This window comes from Oryctolagus cuniculus, chromosome 5 (assembly GCF_964237555.1).
Source record: "Oryctolagus cuniculus chromosome 5, mOryCun1.1, whole genome shotgun sequence".
In the NCBI taxonomy this organism is placed as follows: Eukaryota; Metazoa; Chordata; class Mammalia; order Lagomorpha; family Leporidae; genus Oryctolagus; species Oryctolagus cuniculus.
In genome coordinates this window covers 111910490-111924801 of record NC_091436.1, presented here as the reverse complement: position 1 = coordinate 111924801, position 14312 = coordinate 111910490, and the positions used below count along the sequence as shown (strand labels likewise).

The following is a 14312-nucleotide window of genomic DNA, read 5'->3' as shown; positions in this document are numbered from 1 at the left end:
TTGTGACATAGTCACTAGAAAGGATTTTTTGTAGCTCTCAAATCTGCTTTTGTAGTATCTCTGCAACTGATTACTCCAACTAGAGGACTGCTGCTATTGCCAATCTGTAAAACTTGCCTTAGATTAATGAAGATATTGAAAAGCTTGCATCTGAATTCTCTTACATATAGAAATAGCCTAATTTAAACCTCATATAAATCAATGAAGTAAAAAAGGCTGTTTGTATTCACTAGATCTCAGTATAGATTTTTACATGTATCTTCCTTCCTTCATTTTTATTTCTAATTTAATTTAAAAATAGAATCTATTTTTATTGTGATGTTTCTGCCATCCTTACCACCCTCATTAAAACTGTGTTTTCCTGAGGCCTCTGTGATCAAACTTACTGAAATGAAATTTTGAAAATGAACCAGTTAATTGATACCATTTGCAGCAGCACTGTGATAGTTCCATATGGCTTTTTTGGTAATACCAGCTGCCTCATTATAAGCTGTCATTACGAAACCTCTTGATTAAAACACAAATATCCCATAGGTAAAAGTCTTGCCTCCATTGTTTTAAAAATCTACATTTTCTGTGGCAGAAATATGAGACACAGGTTTGCATTTAAGGTCATTGTGTTCAAAATGTGTGGATTTCAAGCAAATTTGTACAGAGACGCCTTTAGTAGGTATCAAAAGCTGGCTTGTTTGAAACCTGATTCTGTCTGTAGTTTGAGGAAGTGGCATTTAAGATAATTGTATACTGTAGTGTTTTCATTACTTTCTGCATGGTCAATGTGAAAACACAAGGCCTGATATAAGTTAATCTCTTAAGTTTTAATTTAAAAAATATTCTTCTTTAGACACTAATTCTGAATGCTTATTTTCCAAATAGTTGAGCAGTTTTCCCCACCATATAAATCTCTACATAAATCTTAATAAAACCTATCACATATTTTACCGCAATCTTTTTTTTTTTTTAAAGATTCATTTAGTTTGAAAGAGTTACAGAGGTAGAGGGAAAGATGGAGAGGGAGGGGTCTTCCATCTGCTGGTTCACTCCCCAGATGGCTGCAGTGTAGCCAGGAGCTTCATCTGGATCTCCCATGTGGGTAACAGAGTTCCAAACACTTAGGTCATCTTCCACTGCTTTTAGAAGGCCATTAGCAGGAAGTTGGAAGTAGAACAGCCAGGAGGACATGAGCTGTCATCCATATGAGATGCTGGAGTTGCAGTGGCTGTACCTTGTCTACTACAATACTATCCCATTTCCTGAAATCTTAAATAGGGTATATGAAGTACACTTAAGTCTTTTTGTAATAACTCAAGGTCCGGGGCTGGCATTGTGGCACAGTGAATAGAGTTGCTGTCTATAATGCCAGCATCCATTATGGACACCCATTCATGTCCCCGCTACTCCACTTCCAATCCAGCACCCATCTAATGGCCTAGGAGAGCAGTGGAGGATGGTTCAAGTGCTTGGGCCCGTGCCACTCAGGTGGGAGACTTGGAAGAAGCTCCTGGCCTTGGCCTGGCCCAGCCCTGGCCATTGCAGCCAACTGGGGAATGAACCAATTGATGAAAGATCTGTCTCTGTTTCTACCTCTCTCTCTGCCTTTCAAATGAATAAGTGAATCTTAAAAACAAAACCCTCAAGTTATCATTATGGATATCCATTAGAATGCAGGGCCGGAAGCCACCTTCATCTCTCTCTTGTGTCACTGCAGCAGCTCCCTGATTCATTTCCCAACATCCACACCTGCCCCATTTTAGTTCTTTCTCCTCCACTCAGCTGCTGGAGTGACATTTAAAAACTGAGGACTCTGATCATGTCAGTAAGCTGCTTTACAAACCTTTGGTGGCTTCCCATTATTCTTGGGTGTAATGTAGCCTATAAAATCTACCCCAGCCCTGTCCTCTAGACCCTAGCTGTACTGATCCTGCTTCACAGCCTTCACTTTGGATCTTATTTTGTGGCAGAATGAAAATGCCTCACAGAATTTCTGCCAATACCTAGCAATGTAAAAAACATAATAAAGACACATCAGCCACAAATAAAAGCATTGCCAGTACCGTTCACATTAGAAAAGGGGTAATGAAAGAAAGAGAAGATACAGACAAAAGTCATGAAAATGCTCAATATTTCGAAATCTGGAGTAAAGCAAATTGTGTGGTCCAGAGGAATAATGGAAGTATTTCTGCTCAAGAGCCAGAAACTATATGAAATAGGGGATTTAGATGTAGATTCTCCCCTTCTAACAATCTAATTCAATTTTAAAATAAATTCTATTTTAGTTTGGTTTACATTTATCACCTTTTTGGGAGGAAAAAAAACCTGTTTATTTTTGTGAACAAGATGAAAACAAACTGAATGGTAACCATCTAAATATCCTTCAAAAATAAAAGACATTCAGAAGATAAAGAACACAGGCTAAAGGAAAATGCAGTTCAGCTAAGAGAAGGAAGCTCTTCATAATTTTATTTTGATATCAAGCAATGTAATGGACCACAAGGAACATCACAAAATGAGTCAAGAATGGGAATTCCATACCTAAGAGAGAAAGTTGAAAACATAGCATCACATAGAGACATAGTAGAAGCCTTCATTAAAGGCCCTCGGCACTGTTTTAGTTTCTAAGTGTGGGGAAAAAAAATCCTTAAAATGAAGACTCAGGTGTGGGTGTTGTGGTGCTTTGGATTAAGCTGCCACTTGGGATACCTGCATCCTGAATCAGAGCACTGGTTCAACTCCCACCTGCTCTGCTTCCTGTTCATGCATATAGGAAGGCAGCAGATTATGGCCCAGAGGCTTGTGTCCTAGCCACCCATATGGGATATGGGAGATTCAGGTGGAGTTCCAGGCTCCTGGATGTGACTGGACCTAGCCCTGACTGTTAAGGCATTTGGGGAGTGAGCTAGCAACTAGATATCTGTCACTCCCTCTTTCTCATTCACTCTGCCTTTCATGTAAATAAATAAATCTTTCTTAAAGTGTGTATTTCTTAGACATTGTACTTTAAAGTTAAGATATTTAAATGCCACCTATTTGCTAATCTTTTAATGTAATGGCAAGATCTTTTGATTATAGTTTTGCAACTGGAATTCAACTTCCTCTTTCTTTCTTGAACCTACCCATCAACAGTTTCCAGTCTGAGTTTCTTTGAAATAAATAGGTACCCAATACTATACACAAAGCAAGATATTTCTTTCTTTTCTGGAAAATCAGCTTTTTTTTTTTTTAAAGTAACTTGCCTTTTTGAGTCTTTCAAAAACATTCCATTTAGATTTCATAGGCCCGTTGACTCTTCTTTTTCTCTTTTATATATCTTTGGTTTCCTCCATAGCAACCCTCTAAATGACACCATTATCATCTCCGTTTCAGAGATTAACCTACATCAGACCTCATTAACATATTTAATTTTTTCAAACTGAAGGTGAATAATTTAGTTTAATCCAGAGTTTTGTCCTCTGTGTGCTGGTTGCATTGAAAACTTTAATAACTTGAAGCAAAGTGTACTAAATCCCCAGTATGTTGTTATAGCACCAGATATTAGGTTACTTCTACATGAAATAAGAAAAAATATATTGTTTATAATCTTGAAAGCCAAGTTTTAGCTCTAGAAATAATATTTATGATAAAAATGGCATTGTCAGTTTGATTTTGCATTAAACCTCTTAGTACGGAATTCAGAGAAATTCGATGATCTAGTCAAAAGGTCTGAATTTTAATTCAGACAAAACCAGTTATAGTTCAGTGACTTCACATAAGCTGTGAAACCTCTCTAGGCCTCAGTTTCTTGACCTGTACATGGAAGAGATTCAGGTTAAAGGATCCTCAGGGTCCTTTCAATCTCAGATTTTTCTCTGTTCAGAAAATGTAAAGCTTTCCAATGGAAATGTGTTAGACACTAAATGGTACTTACCATAAAATACTTTGCAAAATGCAAAATTTGTATGTGATCTCTTAGTTTTTAATGAATTAGTAAAAATCAAAAAAGTGTCCATTAATAAAAATTATATATGTATCAGCATTCAAGAAGTAGTTTAAAATTGTCAATTTTTTAATAAAGCAAAGGTAAAAAATCTATTCATAGCAGTGTATACACTATCAATCTGATAATAGTGAAGTTACTGTAAAATTTGTGGCTCAGCAACTAAGAACTGACCACAGAAAAATCAGAGAATCTTAAGGTGCTCAAGTATTACCAGAAAACACCATATTTCTGTTTATTGGCACACCCAACAGGATGGTTCATTTTGCAACTCCTTCCCCTGCCAACCCATTTTAATCTGCCATAAGATCATGCAGAGCTCCAGTCACACCACCTCCTTTCTTATGGGTTTTTAGTGACTCCCTGGTGCCTGGAGAACTAGGTCTAGACTACTTACCCTGGTTTTTGAGGCTCTCTAAGGTCTGCTCCTTACCAGTCTTTCCAGCCTCATTTCCTGTCACTCCTTTTTATGTGCCTTTCACACCAGGGCGTGTGAACCACTTGCTTTCCCAGCACATTCCCTCTTCACCTTGCCCCTGTGCTCCTGCTGCTTCTAATACCCGTTCCCTCCTTATCCCAGCTCTTTATTGTCCCCATCTTTCCAGATCCACCTTAGATAGCACCTCCCTCACAACGCCTCCCCTGCTCTCCCCAGCTAGGAGTTTTCTCAGCTGTGGTGTTACTTGTAATGGGCCTTCATCTGTGACCCTTATCCCTGTCCATTCTTGAGTGAAGCTTGTAAGCATATTATTTTCTTTAGATTCAGAGTTATTCAAATGTATGCTGAAGAACTACCAGTCCGTAGGATGCAGTCCTGTACATAGTAAGTCTTCAGTTAATATGTGCGGTGTATATACTGGCTAATTCTGGGTTCAGCTCGCCAAATATTTATATTTCTACTGTGTGCAAGACCCTTTAGTGCAGTGAGATGTGAACACTAAGTAACTTGAGGAAAGTGGCATTTGTGTAGTCAGCTGTAACTGGAGAAGGTAGACAGTAAGGATTTACATTAGGTTGGGTGCTACACGATCAACTCCAACCCACTGGTTGAATATGAAGAAAGCAATTCATGCAGAAGATTCACACTTCAGAAAAAAGTTCTTTGGTTATCTTGCTTTTATGTCACATCTCTGTAGAATTCATCAAGAGCTAGCAAAGGTTTACAACTTTTAAGGAATGAATACAATATAAAATTATTGACTGTGGCACAAGGACAAGACAGCAGAGCACACTGGTTATGAGCAAGGATTCTGCTAGTTCATCATTCCCTGTCTCTAGCCCTGCACAATGTGGTCGCGGACACGACCCTTAATTTCACTTTCAATATTTTCCCAGTTGTTCAAATGGACATCTCAGAACTCCACCACCATAAGTCTGTTGTTGGAAGTAAGTTTCTGTGTGTGTTTCTACCACTTAGAACAACATCTGGCACATTAATAAGTGCTTGCTACTATTGCTGTTTTTCTTTGCCATTAGTAAACTTTAGAATGAAATGTGGGTAAAGGAGTGCTTGTTAAGTCTTCAAATGTAAAAAAGTATTGATATATTCATGAAGGCTCATTGAGTACTAAACACAGAGTGAAAAGTAATTTCAAATGATTTTCAAAATTAGATAGCAGTGATAATATTCTAGAAAAAGAAATAGCATAAAATTCTAAGCCTAGGCATATGTCCATTAAATCTCAGTGAAAATTACATAAAATCTCAAAGATTTTCTCTAAAACATAAGACAAGAGAAAGCCCAAGATTAGTGAAGAAATTACATTGAATTAGGTTGTTTTTCCAGAGTTTGTAGAATACTAAATGAGATTACACTTGCCAGACTAATGGATAAGCTGTTAAATGTGAGTAGTATTAGAAATATCAAAGTGATTTAAAGTGACTTCAAGATCATTTAAAAAAAAAAAAGAAATATTTATTGGCCTACAGCATAGCACCTTTTGATTAGAACTAGGGCTACAGTAATGAATTATCCAGGTCCTTAACCTTAAGTATCACTAACTCACATTGTGGCACACATGAGCACATGTTTACACACACATACACACATCTAGGTTGTTTCCCAGATGTATTTATTACTTTTATCCCTAATTTTTTGTTCTGAGGTAACCAATAAGAATTTTTAGTGGTTTGGATATCACCAGAATTGGGGGCATGGTGTGGATGGAAGGTGTGGAGCTGAGGGAAAGGTGTGGGAATGCCCCAGAGAATGGTGGGGGTACCAGTCTGGGAAAGGGGAAGATTAAAGGGTAAGTTCAGTGTTGAGCTGGTGTTGGATATGGCACTGAGTTGGATTGAGGACTGGAGCTCAGTGCAGAGGTTCAGGTCTGGTTAATGATTGGCCCCAGCTCCCTCTGAATGAAATGCTGTAAGCAGTGGGCTAATTGTTACAAAGGAAGACCCATGTATTAAGTTTTGATGATATGGTTTTGAATTTGCAAGCAGTCTTCAAAATATTCATGGAAATGCAGATTATCTTTTATTCCATTTCCCCATGAACATTTTAAAATACTCTTGTATTTATAGCTTTCTTCTGGATTAATTTGATATAATTTTCCTCCCTGTACAGGTGGATGATTGTGGCTTTTCTTTGAGTCATCCCAATCAGTTCTTTTTTGAGAGCCAACGGATCCTAAATGGTGGTAAAGACATCAAGAAGGAATCCAGTCAACCAGAAGCTCCCCAACCCAAACCAAGTGTCCACAAAAACAAGGATGCATCATCTGCTCTGGCCTCTTTAAATTCCTCTATGGAAATGGATATGGAAGGCCTAGAAGATTACTTTAGTCAGTGACTCCTGGGTGGTTTAGTAGTCATTTTTCACTAGCCGTATTCTTTTTTAACCCTTTTGTTTAACTTCTCATTACACCTTACTCCAGTTCATCTACATACCTACCAGATTTGCAGTTATAAAAGCTCTTCACTATATTTTGCTTCAACCAAAGGGAAGAGGAAGAGATTGTATAGAAGTCCAACTGATTTCTAGACTGGCTAAAGTCCCCAGAAACAACATGGGTAAAAGCAATATAGCTAAAAACAACTTTAATCTTAACCCATTATTACTTTGAAATTTTGACCCAATCCTTTACTGGACTATTTTCATTAATAAATATCTGAATGTATATGACTGTGTGTATGATTGTGTCTCCGTGTGATTGGATATTATCTCAGTTCTTAAAATGGTATTTTGGAATAGCCAATTCATTGTCAATCACCAATGAAGATTTTAAACTGCATGTTGTCTTTTTTTTTTTTTTCTCTTGAGCTGGCCTATTTGTGGTTATTTTGCATGAGCAAGGAGGAGCTTTGGCTCCGTTGAATGGCAGCCTACTCTACTGAAATGAAGTATGACTTGGGAATTCAAGGAAAACAGAATTTGTATAACCAGCTATGTGTTTTAGGAATAGAAGTGTTTCACTATGTAAATAGTGGCCCTTCTCCCCTCCTATCATTTTCCATTGACTCTGGGGACAGGTTCACAAAGAATAGGCAGTTACTCAAGCAAGAAGATTGTAAGTGTAAAGAGTTCCTCCACCTTCCAAGTAAAGCACCCTCCACCTTCAGTACCACATGACTTCGGTGGTTGTTGTGAAACAGATTTGGTAAATTCACTAACTTCAGCCATGAGTCTCATATTTATACTGACTCTCTGCTTTCAGTGTCAGCAGAATTTGGTAACTGTTGGTGATCACAGACAACGGACAGCAGTGTCCTGCTCTGGGTGCCTGCCTTTGGCACGGAGGTAAGGTGGAGTTGGGTGATCTATGGCAGTGCGAGCACTTCTGAGCAGTGTCCTGTGGGTTCCCTAATCTAAGTAACTGATATCCTCCCTGGGCACTCTACTCAGTTACCAGGGATTTGGGGCTCTTCGGACACCAGTTTGAAAAATAACTCTTCTTCACTTCTCACCATGGCTGAAAAATATTAGTCTGTTTCTGTCCTCTTTTCCTGCTGTAGAGATGTTCTTTTATCATTTGGAATCAAATACTAGCTAAATTGAAAACTGGACTGTTAAAAGTACAGTGTTTTTAATCATGTGATACACTGTGTCAGTGCAAAAAGGATTTAGCAGGATCAGATCATCGGAACCTAAAAGTGTTAACTGATGGAGTTTTTGTTTTAGTCTTTGAGTCAAAGATCACTTGGAGAGCCGGCGCCGTGGCTCAATAGGCTAATCCTCCGCCTAGCAGCGCCGGCACACAGGGTTCTAGTCCCGGTTGGGGCGCCGGATTCTGTCTCGGTTGCCCCTCTTCCAGGCCAGCTCTCTGCTATGGCCAGGGAGTGCAGTGGAGGATGGCCCAGGTGCTTGGGCCCTGCACCCCATGGGAGACCAGGAAAAGCACCTGGATCCTGGATCCTGCCATCGGATCAGCGCGGTGCGCCGGCTGCAGCGGCGGCCATTGGAGGGTGAACCAACGGCAAAAAGGAAGACCTTTCTCTCTCTCTCTCTCTCTCTCTCTCTCTCACTGTCCACTCTGCCTGTCAAAAAAAAAAAAAAAAAAAAAAAGATCACTTGGAAGGTTTAGTAACATTGTTAAATGAGATACTATCTGAATTTTACTTGCCTTTGTGAATTATTATTACCTTGTTCAGAGAGTAGCATTATTCCACTACAAAAAACCCCTATAACTCTCTCCCTTCCAAAACCATCTGATACTCCTTTCATCATTTTAGCTCCTACAGAAATCTGATGACTGCCCATTTTATCCATGAACTGCAAAACCACAAGGTTCTTTTGTCTTAATATTAAGCGTAAGTGCTACATAGTGCTGTTCCTACCACAGAATTGAGTTAGCTTTAGAAAACCAAGCATAGAAATGTAGGTGTCTATTGTGTTAATAGGGAAATGTTAGAAGCAGTCACTGTTCAATTCAATGAGAAATCTTATGACAGGATATTTCATTTCTTGCAGCATTTTGCAAGGCTGTCTTTTTCTACTGCTTCCTGGTCTCCTTTTATGAAGTGTGTGCTTCCAGCAGCTAAAAGGGCAGAGCCATTAACCGTATCATAGATGTATCTTAGTGGACTATTAAGTCCATACTGGCAGCCCCAAGAATTTGGTGTCATGAATGTTTTATATGTGTTCAGGTCAAACTCCAAAAGAAGACTAGTTTTAGTTGTATTGCAAGTTAAATTTCCTAGTAATAAGGTCTGATCTCATGCCATGTATTATGTAGAATGTATAAACATTTTGTGAGGCCTGAAGATTAGAGGATGGGGTTAGAGGTTTACATAAGAAAACAGAAATTAATGCTTTTCTGGTGTGTTTTAGAGTTGGAGAAAGCAATTTATTTTTCATGCTTCACAGGTCTTGACAATTTTGATTGGATTTCTTTGAAAAGCAGACCTGTTTGAATCAGATGATGTAGGAAGAACCCAAAAGAAAATCCAAAGTCAGCATCTGATTTCAAAACAGTAGCCAGTGAAAACGAGTATGTCTTCTAGATCTTTTAACTTCAAGTCTTTTATTATCTATCCAAGGAAGAGAGACTCTATGATTATCAAAGACAAAAGAAATAGCAGAGAAGAGCTATGTTGGAAATTTGTAGCTGGTTGAAATAATGACATTGTTAAGTGAAGATTTATCAAATTTCAACTTTCATGCTTCTCCATAATGTTTTCCACTCTGCCCATACAATATAAGGCTCTTAATTGCCATGTGCATAAAAGAACACTAGGAAGATTTTAAGTAAACTTTCTAGGACAGCTTATAATATTATGGCGTCATGAAAGTGAATAGTTATAGATTTTGAATGAGCTGGGAAAGAAAGAAAGCAATGGAAAAGACCTTTAATTCATATAGAATTTTAATAAGTTCAGGGATTTCTGCTCTCTCTAAAAGCACGCAGGGTGTTTTACTTGTTACACTTTGCTGTCTTACTGATACTCAGGATCTTTGCAAGCAAACTTCTGTAATTCTTTGCAAAGAAGAAAAGAAAACTTCTGGGATTTCAGCTTGAAAGGCAAAATGAGACAACTCTAAAGTTCTGGTTTGGTTAGTCTACTGTTTGCAAATTTAATCAAGGTCTTCCACAGGCATCAGCTTGCCATTAAATTTAAGTGCCCATTAAAGTGAGAGTTTGACAGCAGTTCTGAATGTGAAGCTCAGTCTGAGGACATCTTTACAGCTGGAAGGGAAAAAAATAAGTCAGGAGGCCTCAAACCACTGTGGTAATTAGATTCATTTGTTAGCTTCTCTTCAGATGCCGGCGAAGGCAGGAGGAGAAAGGGTTGACAGAGAGGCTAGAAACAGAAAGGCCGGCCAGTGCTGCTTCTAGCAAGTGAGCAAGGACGAGGTCACAGGGTCCTGTGTTGCAGAGAATAATGATAAATGTCCCCTCTGACAAATGAGTAAGACTGGGAAATGATTTCAAGAACTCTGCTTGCTTGCTTTCCCTTTCAAGTCTCTGGCACAACCCTCTTGTGTGGAAGTTGCATTTGAGCCAAGGTGCCTGATACTGTGTTGGGCCCTTTGGGGTATGTACAGCATTATTTAGGAGTTGAACCACCCATGGTACATTGTCGACCTGAAAAGCTAGTGTTTCCTGCAAGGCTTTCTGACTTAACAGTCAGGTACTTATTTACTTACCCAAAGCATCTGGCTACCTTTGCAATATTGAGTTCCCTTTTGGCAGGTAGCTACTACTGTAGTCTAAGACTTCTTACATAATTGGCATTGTAGGCAATTAGCTTTGTGACTCCATGGAAATCACGTCACCTGTACGGAAATTATCTTCTACTTCACCTGACCTTCCTGCCAAAAGTGATACTATTTCCTTTTATTGGATTTGCTGTCTATTCTGTAAGCTCTTTTTGTCCATTGCTTCGTGACATTTTATTTTCTCCAAGAATTACCCTGGCAGAACCTTATCAAAGGCTAAAGAGTATGTCTGTATATAAAGCGCCTGTATTTCCCCCTGAGCCTTCAATCTCCGTACTGGTTTTGAACACTGATGACAAGGTAGTGAAACAACATTGCTAATAAATGCATGATTGATTTTTTCAATTCAGCCCTGAGTTTCTCAGCACTCACTCACCATAATGGAACTGTGAGGCTCTTTAGGGTTTGTTTTGTTTTAGCTTTGCAGTGAAAGCATGGAGAGAATAAATTCAACAACATTGCATTTAAGACTCTTTGTAATGAAGAAGCTGTCCATCTTCAAATTTTCCTGATTCCCCCCACACCATTTGGAAAAAAGCTAACTTGTACTTGGGTGACAGGGTATACCAAAATCCTCATTACTTATTAAAAAGGATATAATAAAACATCCTTTTCTTCTATCTTCCCTTTAATTTCCAGGAATTAAATTGTGATTTAATGATTCTCAACCATACTTAACTTTTGGTTTTCCATGGAGTTCCTGCTGGTCCTCTCACTCAATGAATCTCCCTTAGAGAGCACATCTACTCCCTTAGTATTACTTCCCATCTATATGCAAATAATTCCCAAATCTGTACCTCCAGTTAAGATCTCTCATCTGAGCACAAACCCATCCATCCAACTGACTCTTGGGCCTCTTAGTTAGGATGTCTCACAAGTATCTCACATTTAATCAAAATGTAACCTCTTCTCTTTCATCACAGATCTACTTCTTTATCACTTACCTACTTTGTCATTGTAGAATTGCCAAAGTTAGCCATGGCTGTTTCCTCTCCTGTTCTCCACACATCCAAGTCCAGTTGGTTCTGATTTAATACCGTGTGTCCAATCTAGTAGAATATCAGCTGGGGGCAATTTTGTGCTGCAGGAAACATTTGGTTGTCACAGCTGGAACAGGACTTTCTGGCATCTAGGAGAAGGACAACAAGGATGTTGCTAAATATCCTACAGCGCACAGGATAGCCTCCTCCTCCACCCCGCCAGAGAAATACCTGACCCAAAATGTCAGTAGTGTTGGCGCTGAGAAATCCTGTTCTAAACAGTTTCCTCTTCTCTCTTCCATACTTCTATTACATTGGGTCTAGCTGCAGTGACCTCTTAACTATCCCAGCCTCCACTAGGCTACCCTAGACCCCATTCCACATCCTTCTTCACAGTATAACTCAAGTGCTTTGTTTCTTCCTACAGTTTATCTCTGCTACCCATTTGAGGGAAATCTTGGTCCTATTATTGTTATGTTTGAGGCCCTATGTGACCTGAATCTATCTTCCCTACCTCTCCAGTTCCTTCTGTTGCCATTTATACACCAGTACCTTTACCTCACTCCATGTGCATACACTGTGATATAATCCTGTGATACAGCCATTCTGAACAGCCTTTCCCTGAGCATCAACTAGGCTCCCTCCCTGCTATCCGAGTCATTCTTCCTGCATCATCTGCCCTTCTTTCCTTGCCCTGCTAGCTATTTCTCCTCTAAGCCTCAGGTTAGGTTATACCTTCTTTGAGCCTTATCACATTCCACTAGTATGTGATCATTATCCCTTTTTGACTACCTAATGTCCAGGATTTTATCATACTTTTCATATTTATAAATACAATAGTTTATCATAATTATAATCACCTTCTTACCTTTCCCCCTCATTAGTCTATAAAATACTTGAAGGCTGAAATCATATTGCTTTCATATTTGATCTCTAATAGTACTGTCTAGTTCTTAGCATGATACATGACAATCTTGGGCATGCAGTAAACATAGAGTAAATGAATGGTTACTTATGGAGATCTCAAATTCAGTTTCTGAAATCTAGAAGATACATACTAGATGCTGATAACTGTGATATAAAATGTAAAGCCACTGCCTGCAGTGCCAGCATCCCCTATGGGTGCCAGTTTTTGAGTCCTGGCTACTCCACTTTCTAATCCAGCTTTCTGCTGTGGCCTGGGAAAGCAATAGAAGATGCAAGTCCTTGGGCCCCTGTACACATGTGGGAAACCTGGAACAATCTCCAGGCTCCTCCCTTTGGGTCAGCCCAGATCCAGCCATTGTGGCCATTTGGGGAATAAACCAGCAGATGGAAGATATTTCTGTCTCCTCTCTTTCTCTGTAATAACTTTGCCTTTCAAATAAATAAATACATCTTTAAAAAATGCTATACACTGGCTTATTGGATTAAAAAACAAGATCCTTCTATTGCTGCCTATAAGGAACACACCTCATCAACAAAGATACATATAGACTGAAAGTGAAAGATGGGAAAAGATATTCCATGCTATGGTAAAACAAAAATGAGAAGGCACACCCATCCTAATATCAGACAAAATAGACTTTTCCACAAAAACTGTTAAAAGAGACCAAAAAAATGGCATTAGGAATCAATTCAACAGGAAGATGTGACTATAGTAAATGTGTATGCACCCAGAACCAGGTTGCCTGGGTATTTAAAACGAATGTTCGTGCATCTAAAGAGAAACATAGCCTCCAATATAATAATGAGTAACTTCAACACCCCATCTTCTTCAATGGACAGATCAACTAAACAGAAAAACAACAAAGAAACAACAGAGATAATCTACACTACGGGCTAAATGTACCTAATTGATATCTAAAGAACTTTACATCCCACAGTTACAAAATGCACATTATTTTCTTCATCAGTGCATGGAACTTTTTCTAGAATAGACCATATGCATAGGCCATAAAGCAAGGATAGGCCATAAAGGAAGTCTCAGCAAATTCTAAAAAACTGAAATAATGCCTTGTATCTTTTCTGACCATAATGGAATGAAGCTGGAAATGAACAAAAATCTCTAGAAAATATGCAAACACATGGAGACTAAAACAACATGCTCCTGCATAACAGAGGGTAATAGAAGAAATCAAAAGGAAAACAAAAAAATTCCTGGAAATGAATGAAAATGACAATACAACATGCTAAAACTAATGAGGTACAGCAAAAGCAGCATTAAGATGGAAGTTTATAGCAATTCATGCCTACAGCGAGAAATTGCAAAGGCATCAAATAAATTATCAATGTGTCTCAAGGGGTTAGAAAAACGTGACAAACAACCCAAAATTAGTAGAAAGAAATAGTTAGAATATAAAATATAAACAAAAAAGTGCAAATTATCAGTGAAATGAAGATCTAGTTTTTGAAAAAGTATAATTGATACATTGTCCAACTAACCAAAAAAAGAGGCAGACAACCCAAATCAATAAAATCAGAGATGAAATGGGAGATGTAACAATGACTAGTACAGAAATAAAAAAATATTGTTAGAAATTACTGTAAACAGCTACATGCCAACAAATCAAAAAATCAAGAAGAAATGAATGGATTATTGGACACATACAATCTAGCAAAATTAAGGCATGAATACATTCAAAACCTAAATAGACCAATATCCAAATGGTGATTGAATTAATAATAAAGACCCTCCCAACAAAGCAAAGCCCAGGAC

General features: G+C 38.5%; 1 protein-coding gene across 3 annotated transcripts in view; it reads left to right on the top strand.

Annotated features, from left to right (window-relative positions):
• The window catches only part of PRIM2 (DNA primase subunit 2), a 365751-nt gene extending 358656 nt beyond the window's left edge, over positions 1–7095 (top strand). For all 3 annotated transcript variants that reach the window (XM_051854615.2, XM_051854614.2, XM_008263076.4), the window contains one exon: positions 6543–7095. In XM_051854615.2, coding sequence (XP_051710575.1) covers positions 6543–6767 — 225 coding nt within the window. In that variant the 3' untranslated portion in view covers positions 6768–7095. The remainder of the gene's footprint in view (positions 1–6542) is intronic.
• Positions 7096–14312: the final 7217 nt, after the last annotated feature.